This window comes from Neodiprion virginianus, chromosome 3 (genome assembly GCF_021901495.1).
Source record: "Neodiprion virginianus isolate iyNeoVirg1 chromosome 3, iyNeoVirg1.1, whole genome shotgun sequence".
NCBI classification, from domain to species: Eukaryota; Metazoa; Arthropoda; class Insecta; order Hymenoptera; family Diprionidae; genus Neodiprion; species Neodiprion virginianus.
In genome coordinates, this window is record NC_060879.1 from 35,499,883 (window position 1) to 35,520,468 (window position 20,586).

At 35.2% G+C, this 20,586-nt stretch overlaps 3 protein-coding genes and 1 long non-coding RNA gene across 9 annotated transcripts; 2 read left to right on the forward strand and 2 right to left on the reverse strand.

Annotated features, from left to right (window-relative positions):
• The first annotated feature begins 9 nt into the window (after nucleotides 1-9).
• On the forward strand, nucleotides 10-4,624 carry LOC124301396 (glucose-6-phosphate isomerase). Its single transcript, XM_046756364.1, has 11 exons — nucleotides 10-267; nucleotides 519-612; nucleotides 1,251-1,442; nucleotides 1,534-1,614; nucleotides 1,749-1,964; nucleotides 2,058-2,297; nucleotides 2,483-2,663; nucleotides 2,765-2,883; nucleotides 3,113-3,341; nucleotides 3,426-3,492; nucleotides 3,812-4,624. The coding sequence occupies exons 1-11, from the start codon at nucleotides 137-139 to the stop codon at nucleotides 3,933-3,935; spliced, it is 1,674 nt and encodes a 557-aa protein (XP_046612320.1). The 5' UTR covers nucleotides 10-136; the 3' UTR covers nucleotides 3,936-4,624.
• Nucleotides 3,166-15,139, reverse strand: LOC124301393 (xanthine dehydrogenase). Of its 5 annotated transcripts, none has more exons than XM_046756359.1 (25): nucleotides 15,023-15,139; nucleotides 11,644-11,750; nucleotides 11,478-11,535; nucleotides 11,190-11,286; nucleotides 10,825-11,060; nucleotides 10,330-10,640; nucleotides 10,035-10,176; nucleotides 9,787-9,954; nucleotides 9,521-9,597; nucleotides 9,235-9,441; nucleotides 8,905-9,089; nucleotides 8,698-8,811; nucleotides 8,469-8,610; nucleotides 8,064-8,360; nucleotides 7,817-7,939; nucleotides 7,389-7,744; nucleotides 7,136-7,310; nucleotides 6,797-6,988; nucleotides 6,520-6,665; nucleotides 6,219-6,396; nucleotides 6,017-6,145; nucleotides 5,663-5,905; nucleotides 5,321-5,575; nucleotides 5,066-5,233; nucleotides 3,166-4,993 (listed from the first exon to the last, which is right to left on the reverse strand). In XM_046756359.1, exons 2-25 carry the CDS (start codon nucleotides 11,734-11,736, stop codon nucleotides 4,949-4,951), a joined length of 4,137 nt encoding a protein of 1,378 aa, XP_046612315.1. In that variant the 5' UTR covers nucleotides 11,737-11,750; nucleotides 15,023-15,139; the 3' UTR covers nucleotides 3,166-4,948. The 5 variants fall into 5 exon arrangements, with proteins under 5 accessions (XP_046612315.1, XP_046612313.1, XP_046612316.1 ...); XM_046756357.1 differs by lacking the exon at nucleotides 15,023-15,139 and adding an exon at nucleotides 14,574-14,696; XM_046756360.1 differs by lacking the exon at nucleotides 15,023-15,139 and adding an exon at nucleotides 13,993-14,130.
• Nucleotides 14,013-17,108, forward strand: LOC124301397 (uncharacterized). Its single transcript, XR_006907468.1, has 3 exons — nucleotides 14,013-14,132; nucleotides 14,626-15,217; nucleotides 16,927-17,108. It is a non-coding gene; the product is annotated as an uncharacterized LOC124301397 (long non-coding RNA).
• Nucleotides 15,766-20,556, reverse strand: LOC124301394 (glycosylphosphatidylinositol anchor attachment 1 protein). Of its 2 annotated transcripts, none has more exons than XM_046756362.1 (10): nucleotides 20,146-20,555; nucleotides 19,848-20,065; nucleotides 19,279-19,435; nucleotides 19,006-19,214; nucleotides 18,686-18,903; nucleotides 17,815-17,999; nucleotides 17,554-17,681; nucleotides 17,277-17,470; nucleotides 16,948-17,115; nucleotides 15,766-16,138 (listed from the first exon to the last, which is right to left on the reverse strand). In XM_046756362.1, the coding sequence occupies exons 1-10, from the start codon at nucleotides 20,285-20,287 to the stop codon at nucleotides 15,856-15,858; spliced, it is 1,902 nt and encodes a 633-aa protein (XP_046612318.1). In that variant the 5' UTR covers nucleotides 20,288-20,555; the 3' UTR covers nucleotides 15,766-15,855. The 2 variants fall into 2 exon arrangements, with proteins under 2 accessions (XP_046612318.1, XP_046612319.1); XM_046756363.1 differs by having other exon boundaries at nucleotides 15,939-16,138; nucleotides 16,925-17,115; nucleotides 20,146-20,556.
• Nucleotides 20,557-20,586: the final 30 nt, after the last annotated feature.

The window sequence follows — 20,586 nt, forward strand, 5'->3', positions numbered from 1 at the left end:
GGTGAAGGGCAGGTCACGTTAGCACGTAAAGCGCGGACAAGATCCGAAGAGTTCGAAGGGAGCAACCGAGTTGGCTGGTCGTTGGTAGCGCGTCAGAGGTCAAATAAAGTGCAGTGACATTTTGTTTGGTTATAAAATGGAACCCAAACTAAATTTGAGGGAAGAACCCACGTGGTTACAATTACAGCAGTTGTACGACAGCCAGGGGAGCAAAATCAATATATACGAATTATTCAAAGCTGATCCTAGTCGATTTGAAAAATACAGGTGGGTAGTGTCACGTATTCTACATTTGACCTTGTGGCGACCTTCATTCCGAACATTGAGCTCGGCGGTTTTTAATTTGGTTTGAATCAGTATTTCTCACGGACATTGATTCAAGATTGATTGTTTCTTCTACATATCACGTAATTTGTTGGTTATACGTGCAGATTAAACATCACATTGTTGAACTGGTGATGTTTATACTATCCACGTTCACTGTGCACTTTTTTTTACACTGTTGTACATAATTTCAGCCTTCAAATCCAAACACCAGAGGATGGACCAATTTTACTTGACTATTCCAAAAATCGTATTAATGATGAAGTTCTTTCTCTACTCTTTCAACTGGTATGTATCGGCAAATAAAAAGAGGCGATGAATCTTGGGCATGTATTAAAATGGTTTCGAACATCTTTTGCAACTTAATAATGTGAGGGATGTTGAAGGATTTTGCCCGACGTTAAAAATTTTTGTTTCAAAAATATCCCTTATCTGCTCTTGTATAGCAAAAGACGCTTCGTTTATCAATTCGTATTATATATGGTCTGAATTTGAGCAAGATTAATATTATACTCATATTATATGAAATATATCTTGATGCTAAAAAAAAAGGTTATTACTCATCATGGTGTTATTAACATTATACTTTGACTTGTTTTGAGTCATTCGCGTTTGATGCTTTGTGATAAAGTTTCAGGGTGATGTGATCTTACATATAGTTAATAAAGTTTTGATGATAGGCGATACGAAACTAAAAAAATCCAATGTCCATTAATATAATTACATGTAAAATGTTTTTGTATCATTCAGATAATCTTATTGATAAAAATAAATAACACACAGATTGATATTCATTGAAAATTACATAGATTATGTAATGAAGACTTGACACAAAGTGGTTGAAGAGAAGCTTATATCACTGTTTCGATTTTAGTATATCCTAATCAGTGCTAACCTGATTTCAAATTCTTGTTGATATAAAATAGGCACGTGCCCGTAAAGTAGAAGCAGCAAGAAATGCCATGTTTTCCGGACAAAAGATCAACTTTACTGAAAATCGAGCAGTTTTGCATATTGCCCTACGAAATAGATTGAATACTCCAATTCTTGTTGATGGCAAAGATGTAATGCCTGATGTGAACGGGGTTTTAAGTCACATGAAGGAGTTTACTGAACAGGTGAGAAATTTTTTTTTCTGGTACATATACTGGCCTGTATTTCAGTTCGCTGTACAGTAAAAAAAATTAAATTTTTCCCGTATCGTTGCAGGTCATTACAAAAAAATGGACTGGATTTACAGGAAAACCCATTGAGGATGTTGTAAACATTGGAATTGGAGGTTCAGACCTGGTAAAACTGATTCAATAATATTCATTAACATTGTAATACATGTATATTATAAAAAAAAAAACTAAAACTAAAATACGAAGTGTCAAACTAATAAGTGTTAGTATCTATTGAAATAATTAATAAATATTACTTAGGGTCCCTTGATGGTGACAGAAGCTTTGAAGCCATATCATATTGGCCCCAGAGTTCACTTCGTGAGCAATATAGATGGAACTCACATTGCAGAAACTTTGAAGAAAATTAATCCTGAGACCAGTTTATTCATAATTGCCTCAAAAACCTTTACGACACAAGAAACCATAACCAATGCGACATCGGCTAAACTTTGGATTTTGGAACATTTAAAGAGTGTACGTTAGAATTCTTGGGTTTGATGAGATAGCTGTAATATCTAATAAAGTATCATTAATTATCTATTGATAATACATTTTCTTTTCATACAGGAAGCAGCCGTGGCTTCACACTTTGTAGCTCTGTCCACAAATACACAAAAGGTTAAAGAGTTCGGCATTGACGAAAAGAATATGTTTGGATTCTGGGACTGGGTCGGAGGTCGCTATTCACTATGGTCTGCTATTGGTCTTTCCATATCACTAGCTATAGGCTTTGAAAACTTTGAAAAGCTTTTGAGTGGCGCTCACTTCATGGATCAACACTTTTGCTCAGCTCCATTAGAAAAAAATGTAAGAACTGAAAAGCTAGTAATCTATCAAAAGCTAGTATTTCAAAGTAATGAAAAGTATTTATTCCAACTTATATTAACACCTTAGTTACTTTATCTCACCTTTCTAATTTGCAATTCATTTAGGTGATGGAAATCAATTAATGTTTTATCGTACCATATAATTTGCCAACTTTAATATTCCAGGCACCAGTAATTCTTGCTTTACTCGGTGTTTGGTATCACAACTTCTATGGGGCAGAAACTCATGCGCTACTACCATATGATCAGTATCTGCATAGATTTGCTACATACTTCCAACAAGGTGACATGGAAAGTAATGGAAAGTATGTCACTCGATCTGGTAAAACAGTAGATTATACTACAGGTAAAAATATTTTTTGAAACGTGGATATAATTATTACATGTGAGTGTTATCCGTCAGAATGACAATATGTTCCGAATATACGTCAATTTCATTTTACTAAGGTCCGATTGTATGGGGAGAACCTGGAACAAATGGACAGCACGCATTTTATCAACTAATTCATCAGGGCACACGTCTCGTGCCAGCAGATTTTATAGCTCCTGCTATCTCACATAACAAGGTAAAACATTGCAAGTGTTTTTTACAGTTAGAATAGTGCAAAGGTCTTTGTATAGTGTTCGTATGTTCTACTGTTGTAAAAGCTTACTCAAGTAAACGTATGGATTTGCAAATAAACTTTTTAGGAAACGTGTACTTCATCAGTGAAACAAGTGTAGGCAATCTTTAATACCTGGTTCAAACAATATACGTCTTGAGTAAATAATGAATTAAATTTTTCTATATTTCAGGTCCAAGGAACTACGCATCACAAACTTTTGCTAGCTAACTTTTTAGCTCAAACTGAAGCGTTAATGAAGGGCAAGACCGAGTCTGAGGCTAAAGAAGAACTGCAAAAGGCTGGTTTGAGTCCAGGGGAATTGAGTGCTATACTACCGCACAAAGTCTTCCAAGGAAACCGACCTACAAACAGCATTGTGGTTAAGGGAGTTACTCCCTTTACTTTGGGAGCACTCATTGGTTAGTTGAATAATAGTGTATAATTATTAATTCAGTTTTAACCACCGAGATGTATAATCACTCAACCTTATTGATATATTTCAGCAATGTACGAACATAAAGTCTTCGTACAAGGAGTCATTTGGGACATTAATTCATACGATCAGTGGGGGTGAGTACAATCGTTTTCGAATTGTTATTGAACTATTTTCCATTGGAAGTAAAGTAATGCCAAATATCAAATATGTGAGATAGATCAATTTTAGAGCATTGGCACTTATTTATTGAATTTCAAAGAAAAGAGTGATTTGGTCCGGCTAGGAAGGAGTCTATTTGGACTTCACTTTGTTGTTATATTGTTATTGTGCATTATCTTTTTGATGATAGTGAGTTCTTATCAAATTACAAACACAATACAAAATGGTTGTAAATTTAACAAATCAGATAAGGAGTATGTATACATTTTTTTTTAAATTCTGTCTTGTATACAGTGTGGAATTGGGAAAGCAGTTGGCTAAAGCTATAGAGCCTGAGCTTAAAAACAACAACACGATTACCAGCCATGATTCTTCGACAAATGGGTTGATTGCGTTTATTAAAGCTCACAGCTTTTAAGCATTTAATTGATTGTGTAGTGTGGAGTTGGGTAAACAGCTAGCACTGAAAATCCTTGCAATGCTGTATCACAATGGCGCTATCCAGACTGAAGATTCGTCTACGAACGGCATAATTAATTTCATCAAGATGCAGACCTGCATGTGTGCGTCCGCCAGCTGTGATACAGTGGAATCGGAACCCAAATCCCTTTTTTAACTATTTACGGTTCATTTCAATGTGAGTCAGCCTATTGTGAAATATATCTTCGCATTACTTGAAATTCCTCTATGTATGTTCAGTAAAGTCAAATATGCGTATTGGATTGTTGAATGTTAGTGATAGTCATGGACGTCTACTTTCTCATTTTCATTCGTTTTCTGTTAATATCTAGCTAATAACCCATGACCCGTCATCAGCCAAATTAGAAAGTCTAGAACTAATCACTTAAACAATTATTGATTAAATTAGTAGCTGTACATGTGAAACAATGTATACTGCTTCGTTTATTATACGTAAATATTATATACTTTGTTATACGCATAATTTATAATATTTTTTACATCAAACTGATTTCCTTGTATCATTCCCAGTGGAAAAAAATGTAATTTATTGGCTTTTCAGATTGATATTAAATATCAGTCATGTATGTAACATCACAACATTATTCTTAGCAACTACGTTCAATACAAGAACAGAATTTGAACTTATATAACTCGTGAATTTTTTCTATTTTTCATTACCTTATTCGTATTGCTGCCATAGGACAAATACCAACCAGTCCTTTTTAGCACATTGTTGTTTCCAAGGATGTTTTTCCTTTGATATGTACGACTTGGTAACATTTATATACATTATTTGACACAAAGTTGTAAAATAAAATTTTATCTATTTAAAAAGTTCTATAAAAAGTGTAGAAATATGAAAAAATGGAATTATACTTAAGGAAGCTTCATGAAAATTTATTCACCACCATACTTGACGAAATTCAAAACTGACGATCATGTTGTGAGTATTGTGGTCCAAATTTTTATTTAGGGCGGAACGTTCCATGGGTTATTTCTGTCAAGATTCTCCAGCTTTAGGTACATGAAATGAGAATAATTTTCGTAAAATCGCATACCTTTATCTTACATCATACAAGTTCTTACCTTCTGAGTTAGATGATCAACACATGCTGTACGGATACGAGCCGCAGTAGCTGGAGAGTCAAGTCTAAAGTAACCTGTAACATTAGCATCTCGGCGTGCACTTTCTATTGCATTTTTAATAGCAAAGAAAACTGAGGAAGCAAGGAACAACGGGGGTTCACCAACAGCCTAGAATTTCAAGAACAGAGTCTGTTAAATGTAGCCTTTTTATGAGTCACCCATAGGCAAAATGTTTCTGTTCTTATTATGTCTCACCTTTGAAGAATAAACCGCCCTGGGATTTGGTGCCCCTTTTAGAAGAGAAACATTGAATTCTACAGGAATGTCTGTAAAGCCGGGTATTTTGTAGGCTCCAGGGCCACGACTGTATAGTATTCCAGCTGGTGAATAGATCAACTCTTCCAGAGTAAACAATCCATACCCCTGGATGAAACCACCCTCAACTTGGCCGACATCTATGGCAGGATTTAAACTCTCACCTAAATCCATTACGATATCTGTCCGCAAAACCTGAAAGATTTTTCTATTAGCAAACTTACACGTAATCAGTTAACATAATAAATTGTTTTACGCCTAGTATCAAACACGTGCGAGCACCTGATGGTCTCCCGTTAGGCAATCAATTTCAACTTCGCTACATGCTGTTCCATATGTGAAGTAATTAAACGGGTTTCCTGAATTTGTTTCAAAAGAATATCCAACATCCGGAGTGGCATAAAATCCAGTCGCTGAGAGACTGATCCTTTGCATATAAGCCATATTTATCCAGTCTTCCCAAGTACCTCCTGGGTTTGCACTCATAATGGGTTTTAATCGGTCAACGATTTGTGTGCATGCATTCTGAAATGTGGCCAGAAACGCACAGGAAATTATTTATAATGGACTACTTCTTAGCAGCAAATTTCTTTAAGATACTACTGTCGATGATAACTAATTTGTTATTGTATTTACCATGACAGCCATTCCATTGAGATCAGATCCTGCACTGGCTGCAGTAGCAGATGTATTTGGTACTTTATCAGTCGCCGTTTCTGTTATATGTATTTTTTCTGGATTTACTTTGAGTACTCTGCTTGCAACCTGAAAGTAAATTCCAGTTGTAGAATCGTCTATGAGTAGAAAAATGTAACTTAGTCTCGTTCTTGATACGTACTTGGATCATTTTGGTATGTAAACCCTGTCCCATCTCGGTACCACCGTGGCTCACTAGTACAGAGCCATCTGTGTATACATGAACCAATGCACCACCCTGATTGAGGAATGCAGTTGTAAAGGCAATCCCGAATTTCGTTGGCACTACCGCAATTCCTCTTTTTTTATACCTGTTTTGTCTATATACGGAAAATTTACATGACATCAAAGTAGTCAATTTATTGTGATACTAGCTACTACGAGTGGTTGACGTTGTGTTACTTGATGGTGCCAATATGTAGTATGTAAAACTAATTTCTTACTTGTTATAATTTTCAACTGCAGCAGCTCTATTCGTGTAATCAGAAGTTTCAAGACATTGGTGCCAGCATCGCTCAATTGTGCAGTGATTGAGTTGTTGATTATAGTGTGTCAAATTTCCTTCTTTGTACAGATTCAACTCAGATATCTGTTGTGAAATATAAGCAATTATCCATGGTAATTTTCAAAACATGAACTGTTCTCGATAAATCGTATGAAATATGCTACAAGTAATTCAATCAGGCAGAGCCCTATCAATGAGAATGCTACGAAAATTACCTTTACAGTATCCATTTTGAGGAAATCAGCTACTTGACGTATCATGTTCTCCGCCACAAACATACCTTGCGGACCTCCAAAGCCTCGAAAAGCCGTATTGGAGGGTAAATTAGTTTTGCACATGTAACCATATAGATCTACCGATGGGATTCTATAGGCATTTTCGAAATGGAACAGTGCACGTTCAAGTATCTATATATCATGAATAGTGTTATTACGTCATAGATCTTACCATATGCAGAAAACCAGTGAAATGAAAGCATATTTATTGATTATACGACGAAAGATTTTATGCTAACAATTTGCAGCTACTTGATTTTACTTAAATTTTCAACTTACCGAGGATGATAAATCGGCTGAATACCCTGCATTGTTATAAATGTATACTTGTGCAACTTTTATCAATCCATCACTATTAAAGCCAATTTTCCATTTATAATAAAATGGATGTCGAGTACCACTGATCATCATATCTTCATCTCTGTCAAGCATACAACGTACCGGCCTTTGCAACCTAATCAGATTTAGTGATTTATGAAATCATTCTTAGTTACATACAATGTCAATCAATCCATACTACAAAACGACAAACCTGTGCGCAGCTAGAGCAACTGGTAACGCAACTAACATTCCACGAGATTCCTTCCCTCCAAAGCCACCACCCATGCGTTTAACACGAGCAGTTACTCTATTGATGGGGACGTGGAGAACGTGCGCTACAAGTTTTTGAATTTCCGATGGATGTTGTGATGAACAAAAAACTTCGATCTCATCCTCTTCGTGAGGTACAGCAATAGAAGCATGTGTCTCCAGATAAAAATGTTCTTGTCCACCCATTCGAACTTCTCCCTCTAGGACATGGTCCACTTCTGCAAATACTTTTGCTGGATCTCCTTTCACAATCCGTTTTGGAGTATCTGAGATGAACGACTTCTCCTTGATAGCATCCTGTTTAGTAAAAACTAGATTACATGATTCAGAAGTCCGGTAGAAGGACAATCGATATTTTATTTTCTTTACCTCAATTGTTACAATAATTGGATGGAGATCTTCGTATTCAATTTGGACCATTCGTGCACCTTTTTGCGCTGTAGCTTGATCAACAGCAACAATTGCACCAATCAGTTGCCCCTGACTAGTTACCTAACATTGAACAACATGTTAATTATGGACACTTAGTGAGAATGATTCTTTGTTCTTTCTTCCTATAATTTTTTGTGTTACTTAACCAGTTTTTGTGAATAAACATTTAATAATGTTATATTACCTTTTCCGATATGAACAATTCCTCATCGTGGAAAATAGGACCAACCCATCTTCTGTCATCCGGTACATCTTTTGCACTGAAAAATGCTTCAACGCCTTCAAGAGCTAGAGCTGTGGAAGCATCTATTTTGATTATTTTTGCATGTGCTCGTGTAGAAATAACTAAGGCTAGGTATAACTCTCCAACAAATTTCGGCATGTCGTCACAGTAAATTGCTTCGCCTGTAGCTTGTTTAAATGCGCTGGCGTGAATGATTGGCCTACCAACTAAATCAGTGCGTTCTTGAGTTTTGGAAGCCTGTAATCAAGTATGATGAATAGTAAGAAGATTTACACACATCTTGTGAGTAGATTTGAAGTACTATAACATGTAAATTCAAGTCATTATTATTGGAGAGCAACATACTACTTGGAAGTACTGCGAGCTCATTGGAGGTTTGTAGTGAAAACCATCAGCAGCGTTGTTCAGCTCTTTGGGTAGCGATTCTACTCCAATTAAGTCCATGTTAAGGTACTTCGTTATCTGGAGAAAAGCCTTGAAGAATAAACTGAAAGCAGTATCATTTTTCACTTAGTATGTTATATCCAAGTATAAATTGAGTGTTGTCATCAACAGATTTTTGGATCATACGCACCTTAAAGTTAGTGCACGACGATATTGTACCATACCTCCAGGGACGTTTCCAGGCAACGGCAATTCCGTTATGAGCGAATCGAACACTGAGTCTAGTAGTTGTTCATCCCATTTTCTAAAAAATATTGTGTTATTTGTATTGAACATAGAGTACTTTGCAGAGGTGTGTTGTATTATTCCGTCAAATTATCCTTAATGTACCACGTACTTCCCTATCATAATTTCACAGGTTTTTCGGGCCAATGTAGTGGTTGGTGCCATGCCTCCATATGCTAAGAAAGCATTTTGAACATCAATTGTTCCTGGGTTAAATGATACATTTATTGCAGAATTGACAATAGCAATGTCATCGTCGCGTCGTTTTGCTTGTTTGTAGGCAACGAAATACTGATACTGAAATAAAACGTTTTTTCTGAATACTTTTGCTAATTTTACTTAACTTTGATGCTCTCTCGATCGTTATTTCACAATCGCATGAGTGATGACAAATGAAACTACTGATATATCTATTCGTTAAAATAATGACGATTCATCGTACCTGTTTTGTAAAAGGTATTCCAATGGAAACTAAAATTTCATCTGGTAAAACAACATTGCGACGATAGCCAACCCAAAACGTGTGATCCATAGGAATTTCCCTTTCTCCTCGGTCCAGACTGCGCAACGTTAATGTTACATTAGCAGCCATAAATATAGGATTTAAGTCAGATATTGGGCTTCCAGTCATTATGTTTCCACCGACAGCCTGTAAAAAGAAAATACTGCCGGTTCTACCGATGTTTTGTGAAATTCAGAGTATAACTGAAGTAATTATCTGAACTTACTGCGACATTGCGAATTTGTTTTCCAGCAAACCAATGCAGCATAGCTACTATTTGACTAAATATCCTCGTCTGAAATGCTATAAAATACTGCATATTAATGTACACGAAAATAATCACTATATACACATTCTGAACAACTCACATCGTCATTAGCAAAGAAATATCGACATCATATGTAGTGAATTATAAGAAGGTTCAAACTCTTCATACGTATGCACCATGATTACATTTTCAATAACCCAAAGTTGGTAAAATTCCTGACTCACTTGGTTTTATGCTTATTTGATGTTTAAGAGCTTCTTCTAATTCAATCAAAGTTACACTTGCCCCCACTTTCAAAATATTTCTCGTTTCTATTATTCGCTTCATTTCAGGCACCATCGTTGGTTGTATCAGTACAGGATACACGCAATGCTTGAATTTGACTTCGACTCCTTAATCAAAATGCATTAAAGATAATCAAGATATCATATAAAATCTTAGTAAAAGCTGTGTGTGAGACAAGTTAACTTACCGACTTCGGAATTTCCAACGATAATTTTTGCAGTTGGATATTTTTTTTTCAAAGCTAACAATTCATCGAGTTTATTTGGTCGGTACCATGTTACATTCTTTCCTCTAAATACCAAATACTGTTTATCAAGTTCGTCCGATACCTATTAATAGTCCAATGCCGAAAAGCAAATTAGATGGAATGAGATGCACATAAACTTATGAGAAATAACGGATAGAAATTAGTTATTTGAAACGAAATGAATGTTTTTTTCCTATCAATTACAAAAAATAATGACTTGCATAATTGTTTCTACCTTCAACTTTGGCGGGAATATAAGTTCTTGTGAAGGGTCATAAGGTGTGAATTCTGTCGAATTAAACAGTTTATCAGGTGTAGAGGTGGGATTTGTTTTGCAGCATGCATCTTTGTTTTGACAAGTTCTTGCACATTGAGGCAGCGCATTGCTTTTTTTACAGCAAGCATCTCCCATTTGGCAGGATTTTTTGTTATTCAGCATTCCATTATTCTGCATGTTTGATAGAATTTGGGATTGTTCCCACTCTTCTGTAAAAGTCCGGAAGCCTTCTATGATCGGTCGGTATCCTGTGCATCTACACAAATTGCCTGAAATAATTACAAAACGACTTCAGTGATATTGAGTTAGATGCGAATGTTAGTTTTGCAGATCAAGTATATAACCACTCGCATAGAAACATCGTTTCTCAACATTCTCTAGTCTGCGTGATAAAAATTTGTGTTTTAACGATGTTCATACGATATGAAAAGTACCCAACATTTACCACATTACCTTGAAATGCTATCTCTAAATTTTCCATAGTAGGTTTTGGAATTGATCGCAACAAGGCATACATTGACATTATAATGCCAGGTGTGCAGAAGCCACACTGTGATCCATGAGCCTTGGCGAGACGTTCTTGAACAGGATGTAGCCTTGTTTTAACACTTCCTATCCCTTCAACTGTAGTTACTGCCATGCCATGCATGGCGCATACAGGCATTAGACATGCATTTACCGCAAGATGACTAAGAGTTATCAATATAAGAAATATAAGTTGCATGATTCAGAGATCCGTTTAAATAAATTAGCTAATAATTGCCCAATATGACGCTATGCTTCACAGTTATCAATAGACTATTTCTATTAAAGGATACACAATTTTTTGTGCAGAGTTGTCGTATCTTGAGACCATGACCGTACAGGCACCGCAACCACCTTCGGCACAGCCCAGTTTCGTGCCGCATAATCGTACTGTGTTCGTTGTTCAGGTTTTTGCAAATAGTCTAATGGATTATATAGTTTAAAATCGCCGGAATATTTCTTCAACTGTGGAAATTCTTGACTCTAACTTGGTCATACGAACACATCGCCATTGCTGAAAGGATTGTTGAATAGCACGATTTGTTGCAACAATCTATCTCAGTTTTAGGAAAAAAGGATACGCTTATTTCGCAGATAGTACAACAATGTCCACTCGGGATTGACACTTCTATCCTCTATCTAAAAAGTTGTGAAAAAACCAATGATTTTGTGATAAATTATTTCCAAAACTTTCGTGGCAAATTAAGTTTTTGTAAATTGCAGATCAAGATGTCAGGTATCACATACCTCTGTTCCGTTGACATAAAATATAAGTGTAGTGTGGATATTCCTGGTTGTGGAAAGTTTCTGCATTTTTTTCACTTTGTGAGAAGTAAACATCTTGAACTTCCTCACTGAAACAAAAATATTTATAGTGATCAACATATTATTTTTATAAATCTTCAAGAGATTCGTTTATTTAACAGATGTATTATGTCCACGGAGTGTTTCACTCAACGATATGTGGTGTCAATATATTCGAAATCATTTCGTAATCGCCAAAGTCACAGTCAAATGAGTAATGTTAAAATAAAATTCTACAGTGGTGACCATCGTTAGTCATCACACTACTGAAAGTATTCATGTGATAAATCATAATAATCATATGTCATGAATAATGACTTATCAGATATCATAGGTAGGTGTATATATATGTATATCCATTTAGTAAAGTAAATTCGTGAAAGTATAAGGAAAAATTTTTCCTCTCATATTTTATTTCTTATTTAAATATGTTTTGTATAAAATTATTTAAAATTATTAAAGTTAATTTGTATCGACGAATTTACTTTATTACAAAAAGAACGACAAGGTGAGGAAGGAAACAATTATATCCATATATATCCATCAGTTGAAAAATGATATAGTCAAGTATATAGTTGATGTACGATTTTTAATCCGGTATAGCTGATGATTCATACTTTTGTAATTTATTCTTTGATTTCTTACTTGTTCTATGGAATTTACAAGATAATTCACGTAATAAATTACACGCTGCATTCTGCCATAACATTTTATAATTTATCAAATGAATATTTTCAGTAAGGTAGATGGAGAATCCATTTAGAAAACAGAAATCTCTTTGTAATTGTTACAAGCAATATGATGCTTTGTATAATGTATGCATGTATGTGTGTGAGTGTGTCATAGAGGTGTAAGAATGAGGTGAGGAATTAGATCAGTCGTGATGTGAGTGTTTTAGTTACTCTGCTTCCACACAACTCTGTTTATAGTTCGATTTCCATGGCACCTTGAATACACTCAAATTAAGTTCAGTTTGTGTATTCAGTTTCTACTCCTCCACCCTTGGCCGTAGCTGCATTAGTTGCAACAGTAATATTAAGAAATCATATGAAATCTTGGAAATCCTAACAAATCACGTAATTAAAATAAAATTATTTGTCAAGTAATCTCTCGTAATCACTCTATAAAATGTAAGTAATTATGAAATATGTCACCATCGTGTCACTTTTTTCGCGCAGTGAAACACTCCTTCATTATCTCATATTATAATCTCATTTCGTTGTCAATTAAATCAGTGCACGAATTTAAATTCCTATAATATAACAGTTTGTCTGTAAGTTTTTTTTTTCTGGTAAACACGAAATTCTCTGACGTGGATGAATGTGGAATTTAATAAGAAGCTAAGATAGGTACAAAGTCTTCTTGACTGGTCAATTATCACTGATCGTAGCACAATTTAATTGATTCAACTCCTCAGCCATATGACAGATCGTATCTATAAGACGAATGTCATTACTTATATTTACTTCCAACGCTGGTATAAGTCATCTTGGCTTTATTCGCAATAAATTACTCAAAATACTTAAACATGCAAGATTTATCCACCAGTTCTATTGTGTATCGCGTAAGAAGTGTGCAGGCCAGTATTATATATATAATTTACTTACAATATGTCTTTAAACCTGGACTGACGACATCGTTTTGATTTTATTTCAAAGAAAAACTGTGTCGAGAGCCTAGGTTTATTAGAAACATCAATATTATTGACGTAGACATACACGAACTGCGTATGGAAATAACAAAGCTACTGTCACGCGATATTAGAATACCAGTTGTGATTAGTTACAGCATAAACGTCACATTCCAAGACTCACGATACGATAATTAAAAAAAATGTGCATTTATAATTTCTAAGAAATCTTATTAGATACTCACTTTGGCATCCGTGGCTTACAGTTCACGCACAGGGCATATATATGCAAGTGGTTCGATCTTGACTTTGAAGAAATTTATTGACATGATGATTTGCATGTACTTTAATACCGCAGGGTAAATCAAGATGTGTCTCCCGCTTTTAAAATATTAACAATTTGGAAAAGTTTTTAGTCCGCAAAATTACTACATAATAATTTCCATGCGTGCCGGAATGCAGTTCAGATAATTTTTCGCGTAACGTTTACTCGGAATCTCTCAAAATTTTTGCTTCATTTGTCGAAAAGAGATAGGAAATGACAAGAAATCTTCAAAACAACATAAAATATTTGTAAAAACTTTAAGTTCGGTAGGAGAAACCATTTTTCATGCTGTAAAGAATTTATATACGAATAATCTTATCTTCGTCTAGATAATTACCTTGTACAACACTCTGGTCGGTTTGAAGCAAATTATGCAGTTTTTAATGCAATGTAGGTACAAAGAAGATACACTCTCGTATGGGAGGAGAACATAACTCGAGATTATATTCACATAAATATAATTGCGATTAGTGCAACGTAAGTATCATGTTATTGAATTTTCTCAAGTTCGTCTTACTTTTATTGCAAAGCGATAGCGCTAACACATGTTAAAATAAATTGAACACACATGTACATAATGCTATTTTTCAATTCGTACGGTCATACGTCACGTGCAAGATGAAAGCAAACAAGTAGTTTCGTGATGTGGATGTACATAGGCGTTTTATTTGATATGGGTCAGGATTTTATTAACGAATGAAATTTTAAAAAATTTCGGTAAACAGTACGTCACGTTTTCGCGATTGTACATCACTCGAGAATATAGCGACGTGCTTAATGCTGTTGTTTTCATTATGGATTTTCAGCACTAGTTGATTAAAACGCGTGCGTATTTTTTTGCGGCCTTTTCGCAAGGGTTGGGGTTTTATATAAATGCAAATATACTTTCAAATTTGGAAGCTTTCGGTAATTTTTTACCATGATTGTTGTCTGTTTCTTCTGACCGTGATGGTGATTTTCTTCTTTCCAGATTTTTGACGCACGCACTGCTCTGAAACATTTCGATTGGACTCCAAACCTATGATACTAGTTTCAGTTGTATCTTGGTACTGAACAACGATAATCTTTCGGGGCATTGAGAATTTGTACATTATTATCTTCCAGTTTATGTAAAAAAACTAAATTAAAGCACTTATATTCGGGCAAAGGTCAATTAAATGTGCCTTAATCGGACAGATACGCTTGACACTCTGTTTCTTAATCGAAACTGCACGCGTCCGCTTAGATATTTATCATCACTTATCGCGTCAATTGAAGTTCAACTTTAAAAGTTCAAATTACACAGTTTGAAGAATAGACCTACCCACATTACCCTGTATAACGTTGTATACATTACAGCTAATTTTTACATCTACCATGTTCGTTACCTGTTTTAATAACGGCGACTTTAATCGGGAAGAATTGCAAATTTTTCGGTGCGCATTGAACTCATAATCGTGTTTTAATAGAATGCACTGCTGAACTAAGAAGATCTGAGAAAACCATGCTCAAAAAATGTGAATGCTATCTAGTCAAGTAGAGGGGTTATCAGTGTAGATGAACGTCTGTACGAGAAGCTGTCTGTTTGTACTATATCCTGTTTTTAACCCCCCCACGTAATTCCAATATCTCAAGAACAAAAGATTGGCGATAAGCATTCGATAACAGCTGTGTGGCTCCATTGAAAGATAGATGGGAGATTTCTTGCTAATAGCCTCAACTTTATTGTACTCGAATATTTTTATTCACTCGCTGATAATGATCAATTATAATTGATTATAAAAATAATTTCACTATCCCCGTGTTGTTTTTCCCCGAAATTCATCAACAAATTATCATTAATTGATTCATTTCCACGGAAAACACATTTGTTTCACTTCGTTTGATTACATAAAATACGAAAATGATCTATATGGCACATCTGAGGAGATCAGTACAATTTCTGAATATGATATTGAATACTTGTCCACCGACAAACGAATGGCACATCAAATCGGTAAATTCAAACAAGTTAGCAATAATTCATACCCGCAACAGTGATTGACTCAGAATAAATCTTCATGAATCACATAGAAAAATATGTGATTGTAGATAACAATTCCGGAGTTATAGATACTTTAAGAATTGCAAATTTCAATTTTATTCAACGGAATATGTTTACCTCCATAAATTTATTCACTATCGTGTGCACGTTTTGATTTTTACATTTCATGTAATACATTCACTTAGAAATTCGCAAAATTGGTTTAGAAGTAACTACTATCCAGAATATAAGCCATGTCGGAAGTAAAACGCAGACCGTTACGCTGTACAGCCAATTCCCATAGACCATGGAATCGATAATCCCAAATACGATCGCTTGCTTTGATGCTTGGATCCATTTCAGTGCAAAAGCAATGATTGTGTAGTCCGGGAATGTAAAATGCGTATATACCGCTACTACTGTACATGCTAGACAAAGCGGATGTAGCAGTATCCAGGGTATACAACGTAAATTGTGGAATCTGAAAATTATATTTACGTTTTACTCATTTCTCAGCTAAATCACTTGGGCATTGTTTTATTCACGATTTAAAATATAAGAAAAAACGAATAAATGGTAAAATTGAAACCGTTAAATAAGCAGCACTTTACTCCCCAACATCAGTGTTTTGCGGCCTTCTTTTTTCCATGTAATTAATTTTCATTTGTAATATCATATATAAAGTACTGCATAGCTCGGTTTTTAATAAGTGCTTACGTCTAAAATATCCAAACATCACTGTTTATTTCACTAAAATTGTTCTTAAATTATTGATTGACTAAAATGAAAACAGCGATTCATCACCCATGCCACTGTGTGCAAACCTCACAGTTATCAGCACGATGTTTTGTATGCATCTATCTTATCTAGAACGTGTTTAGTATATAATTTAAGAGCCAATTATTGATGAGATGTCTGGGTAAGCAAAACAAAATTCGTGGCGTATTCGTAAATAAAATATTTGAAAGTTGTACAAAAATAAGCATAACAAGCTAAGTTTCCAAATAAGAAACATTTGAACAAGCATGCACTGCACTAGTTATCTAGCATTGCACGGTAGGAAATGTCTAGAAATTCTGTCGAGAAGTAAGTAATGGATGGTTTTATCAGCGGTACTTTTATCACCACTTTTTTCAGCGTGATTAGATTAGAAAAGTCATCTTACAACAGAAATGAAAAAAGAACAAGCTTATCAGACCATGTAAAATTCTATGTATCGTATTTCCTGCAGACTTTAGTAATAATTACAAAACAGAAATATTCATACAGGTATAATTTGTGATGCCTGACCTGGATTCGTTTCCCTTCTTTGGTATGACGGTCAATGCTGCAGGAACGTACACAACGGCAGCTACTAATGCCAAGGAAAAGTTGTGCATTGAAATGCATAAAAGCATTGTTGCCAATTCTATTAATGCTATCACATAAAGTAAGGACGCAGTTTCGTAGGTCCTATGTCTGAAAAAATGATGCTTGTACAGTTTAAGCTCCTTGTAAAAAGATTAAAATTCTTGTTGCTGATGGAAGTGAAATCAATCTGATACTGTTCAATATTTTAGATTCTGGTTTGCAGATGCATTTTATTTCATATATTACCTTGTGATAATTGCTCAGATTACCTTTCAAAACAGAGAGTCCCAATAAACATCAGGATTGTGAGAAGTAAGAGGCCTAGGGATACTGAATTTTCGGTCGCTAGATGAAATTTTATGCCTATATAGGTAAACAATCGTGGGGCAGACAATGTCGCTACCCCCAATATGTGAGTCCAAAGTACCTCCCAAGCGATGTGTGACAGTACAAGTTCCTCTGACTAAATTAAATTATAAAAATTAATGACAACTTCGCGAATTTTGAGGACAGAAAAGGGTGGTGGAGAAAGTTGATAAAATTCACCTTGGCTTGTTTGACTGCATCACTTTCACCATCTTTTTTTTCAGTAGATTCTTGTAACTTAAGCCACACAGAAAATGCTTTTATGAAAAGCCCAGCAATAATTAGAGCTAATGGTGGCATATATAATCCTGAGAGGAAAAGTAGAACAATATAGTCTACACAAATTACACACTTTCAGTTCAAATTTCCATATTTGGCCAAATTCGGCAGGATTGGTCCGACCACTGTGGCCAAAAATAAATTTTTGTGTTATTAACTTACCAATAGAAATATACCTATCTGTCGACGGTAACAGATAAAAAAAGAATGATTGATGGAATCGTTCTAATAAATTATTGAGCGAACGAATAAGACTTTCAACAACCCGTCCTATGTTGTAAATAGTAGATTCCGTCCCAGACCCGGATTTGGCAAAACCTTCCAATGTAATGGCTTCAATACCAAACCTTGAACAGAAAAATAATGGTTAATTTTTTTCTTGTAAAACAAATTAAAATCAACTTGAGAAAATATTTGATATTTTCATTTTTCATGATTCTTAACTTACTGACTTAATTGAATGACTTGACTTTCAATACAAAAAAAAATGATTGCAGCAACAGAATTATAATACTTGTAATTAAACGTGTGCAACACAAGTAGGCCTGTGTCACAAAAATTGACCATGAGGTATAACATCATAAGGAGCACTTTAGATGTTTTCGGATCCAAATTAAGGGTTACTGAACTATTCTTTGAATAAGATGTGTTCATACCCCAACAATTTGTTTCTCATTTCTTCACCATTTTCTACAAACTTGATATTGACAACTCAAAAAACTGAGAACTCTTCGAAGTTTTTGGCTGTATCTGTTGAACGTGTAGTCGGATCAAATTGGGATTGATCGCCATAGCTTTATTTTGCAAAACAACATTGATGTAGCATGTGAAATAATTGATTTCAGAACTTTTTTGGTAAATATTTTGGCAAAAATCAAAAAGGAGAGCTAAGAGCACAACCTTCTCACAAGAAAGTTTGGTCTCGAAACAAGTCGAGCACCGTTATTTTTAATATTAGACCTAATTATGCTATTATTCGTCATCAAACTCTCTGAGGTGGCTCTGCTAATATTATCCACATTCCAAACAATACCTGTGAAAAACACCGTGATTTCCAGTTGGCACACCAGTTGCTTGCGTAGACACCATCGACATCATGGTAACAAATTGGTACCACCATTTTCGTATTTTGTCTTTTGGATTACTGTCTGCTCTGCGTTGAAATGTTCTCCGGATCCCTTCTTTGGCACACATTTTGTTTGCCAGATTAACAAGATCTAAATTTGGAAGTTGTCCATTTAAACCTTCCACCTGTACAAAAAAATTGATTGTGTATTTTTGCATAATCGAACTGGCTAAGTAGTAGTAAGTGGTTAATGAACTCCTCAGACACAGGGTTTCAGCTTCAATCACCTTGATGTCAATGGATCCAATTTTGAAGGAGTGCATTTCCAGATTTATGGCAGCTTGAATAGACCCAGCTCTTCCTACCAAGTCGCCTGCAATCAATACCCCATCCTGCCCACAAGTACAGCGATGATACGCCTCCAGCCAAGCTTGCATTCCTAACTGCTCGTGCTCAGTCACAACAAAAATGATATCCTTTGCCCAATAATTCTGTTCTGAAAATTGCAATAATTGTAAATATGGCGTAAGTTAATGTTAGAGCTAAATGAGGGCACTTACTCCGGCAGAATTTAGCAAATGCAAGTAATAGAGCTATCGATGGTGCAGTGGTCAGATGAATGCTGCTTGCAGATCGGTATGGTACACTTAATATTATTGCTTCGGTACTGGCACTTCGCGGAGCTCTCAATATGCTATACACATTCTGTCCAGTAAACTGTAAAGAATAAAATTGTCATGCAGGATGAGCGGTGATAGTGAATTTTGAATAATTTTGCACCTAAGTTTCAAAGGAACCAAAAGTTGCATTACTTATCAAAATGGCACTAAGTAACTCTACTCATGAGTTTCAGATTTGAGAAATTAAGTGCAGTCGTTTGGTAAATAATTTTTCTAGTAACTGTGTTTCTGAAAATTGAAATTCTATTTATAGAATGCTAGAGTAAGATTTCATTCATTTCTTTATAGTCAATAAAAGTTTTTTATTCGTTCATAAATATTGAAAATCGCACTTCGAGTCAGTGTCTAAAATCAGCATGGAAATGAAAATTGGAAATTAGTTACTACAGAAGATCTCACAAGTTAATAACGAGTCATCTTTTGGATCATGTTTCTGACAAAATTCATACCTTCTGTTGAGAGAGTGGATAGTTGAGCGTAAAGTTATGAGTATAAACATCTAAATTGAGTTGACGGAATTTTGCTGATAGCCAAGGGTAGGGCATGTCGTCCGGATATTTCTTCATCTCAGCGAGGAGTTCATCGTGAAATCGTTTCGCTCCGCCATCTTCATTAAATTCATTGGTAACCAATCCAGGTAAGAGAGCATTTTCAGAAAAATAGGTATCTATAAATTAATTTCAAGTGAAACTGGATACTACAACATTTTTGAAAATCAAATGGTTTAGTACGATAAAATATACTTACTGTCATTGAAATCAGGATATGCCAGGGACACAAACCATATTACGCCTGTAACGTACAGCGTCAAGCATAACAACTTTTCCCATTTCATAACAAATTTTATAACTGCTCCATTCCCAGCTCTGGGATCCGTTAAAAGACCCATTGTTTTAACACCGGGGAGAACAGAAGAATTCCAAACAGCGGCATATAACCTCAAACATTCGCGCAAAATCGTTTCCAACACTAAAATTACTAGTGAAAAACGCAGACTGTCCTGAACAGTGACATTTGAGGTAACTACAAATCACTCTGGTGCAATTAATTCATAATTAAATTCTTATGTCAGGTTATTTATAACAAATTTTCACCAGTCAACAACCTGCACATTCAATTTTGACAGCCCTGCCCACGGCCGGCGGCCATTTTTATAATCGATACTAAACTCCAGCTCTCGAATTGTGC

What these genes read in the sequence shown, in the direction of transcription:
- LOC124301396 (XM_046756364.1), top strand. Translation starts at nt 137, where the DNA reads ATGGAACCCAAACTAAATTTGAGGGAAGAACCCACGTGGTTACAATTA. An exon ending in AGTCGATTTGAAAAATACAG is followed by an intron (nt 268 to 518) that starts GTGGGTAGTGTC and finishes ACATAATTTCAG; the next exon opens with CCTTCAAATCCAAACACCAG. An exon ending in TACTTTGGGAGCACTCATTG is followed by an intron (nt 3,342 to 3,425) that starts GTTAGTTGAATA and finishes GATATATTTCAG; the next exon opens with CAATGTACGAACATAAAGTC.
- LOC124301393 (XM_046756357.1), bottom strand. Translation starts at nt 14,655, where the DNA reads ATGTTTCAGAGCAGTGCGTGCGTCAAAAATCTGGAAAGAAGAAAATCA. An exon ending in GTACTATCTGCGAAATAAGC is followed by an intron (nt 11,287 to 11,477) that starts GTATCCTTTTTT and finishes CAACGAACACAG; the next exon opens with TACGATTATGCGGCACGAAA. An exon ending in GTTGCTCTAGCTGCGCACAG is followed by an intron (nt 7,311 to 7,388) that starts GTTTGTCGTTTT and finishes AAATCTGATTAG; the next exon opens with GTTGCAAAGGCCGGTACGTT.
- LOC124301394 (XM_046756362.1), bottom strand. Translation starts at nt 20,287, where the DNA reads ATGGGTCTTTTAACGGATCCCAGAGCTGGGAATGGAGCAGTTATAAAA. An exon ending in AATCACGGTGTTTTTCACAG is followed by an intron (nt 18,000 to 18,685) that starts GTATTGTTTGGA and finishes TTTCTGTTCAAG; the next exon opens with GTTTGGTATTGAAGCCATTA. An exon ending in AAGAAGGGAAACGAATCCAG is followed by an intron (nt 16,139 to 16,947) that starts GTCAGGCATCAC and finishes TATAATTTTCAG; the next exon opens with ATTCCACAATTTACGTTGTA.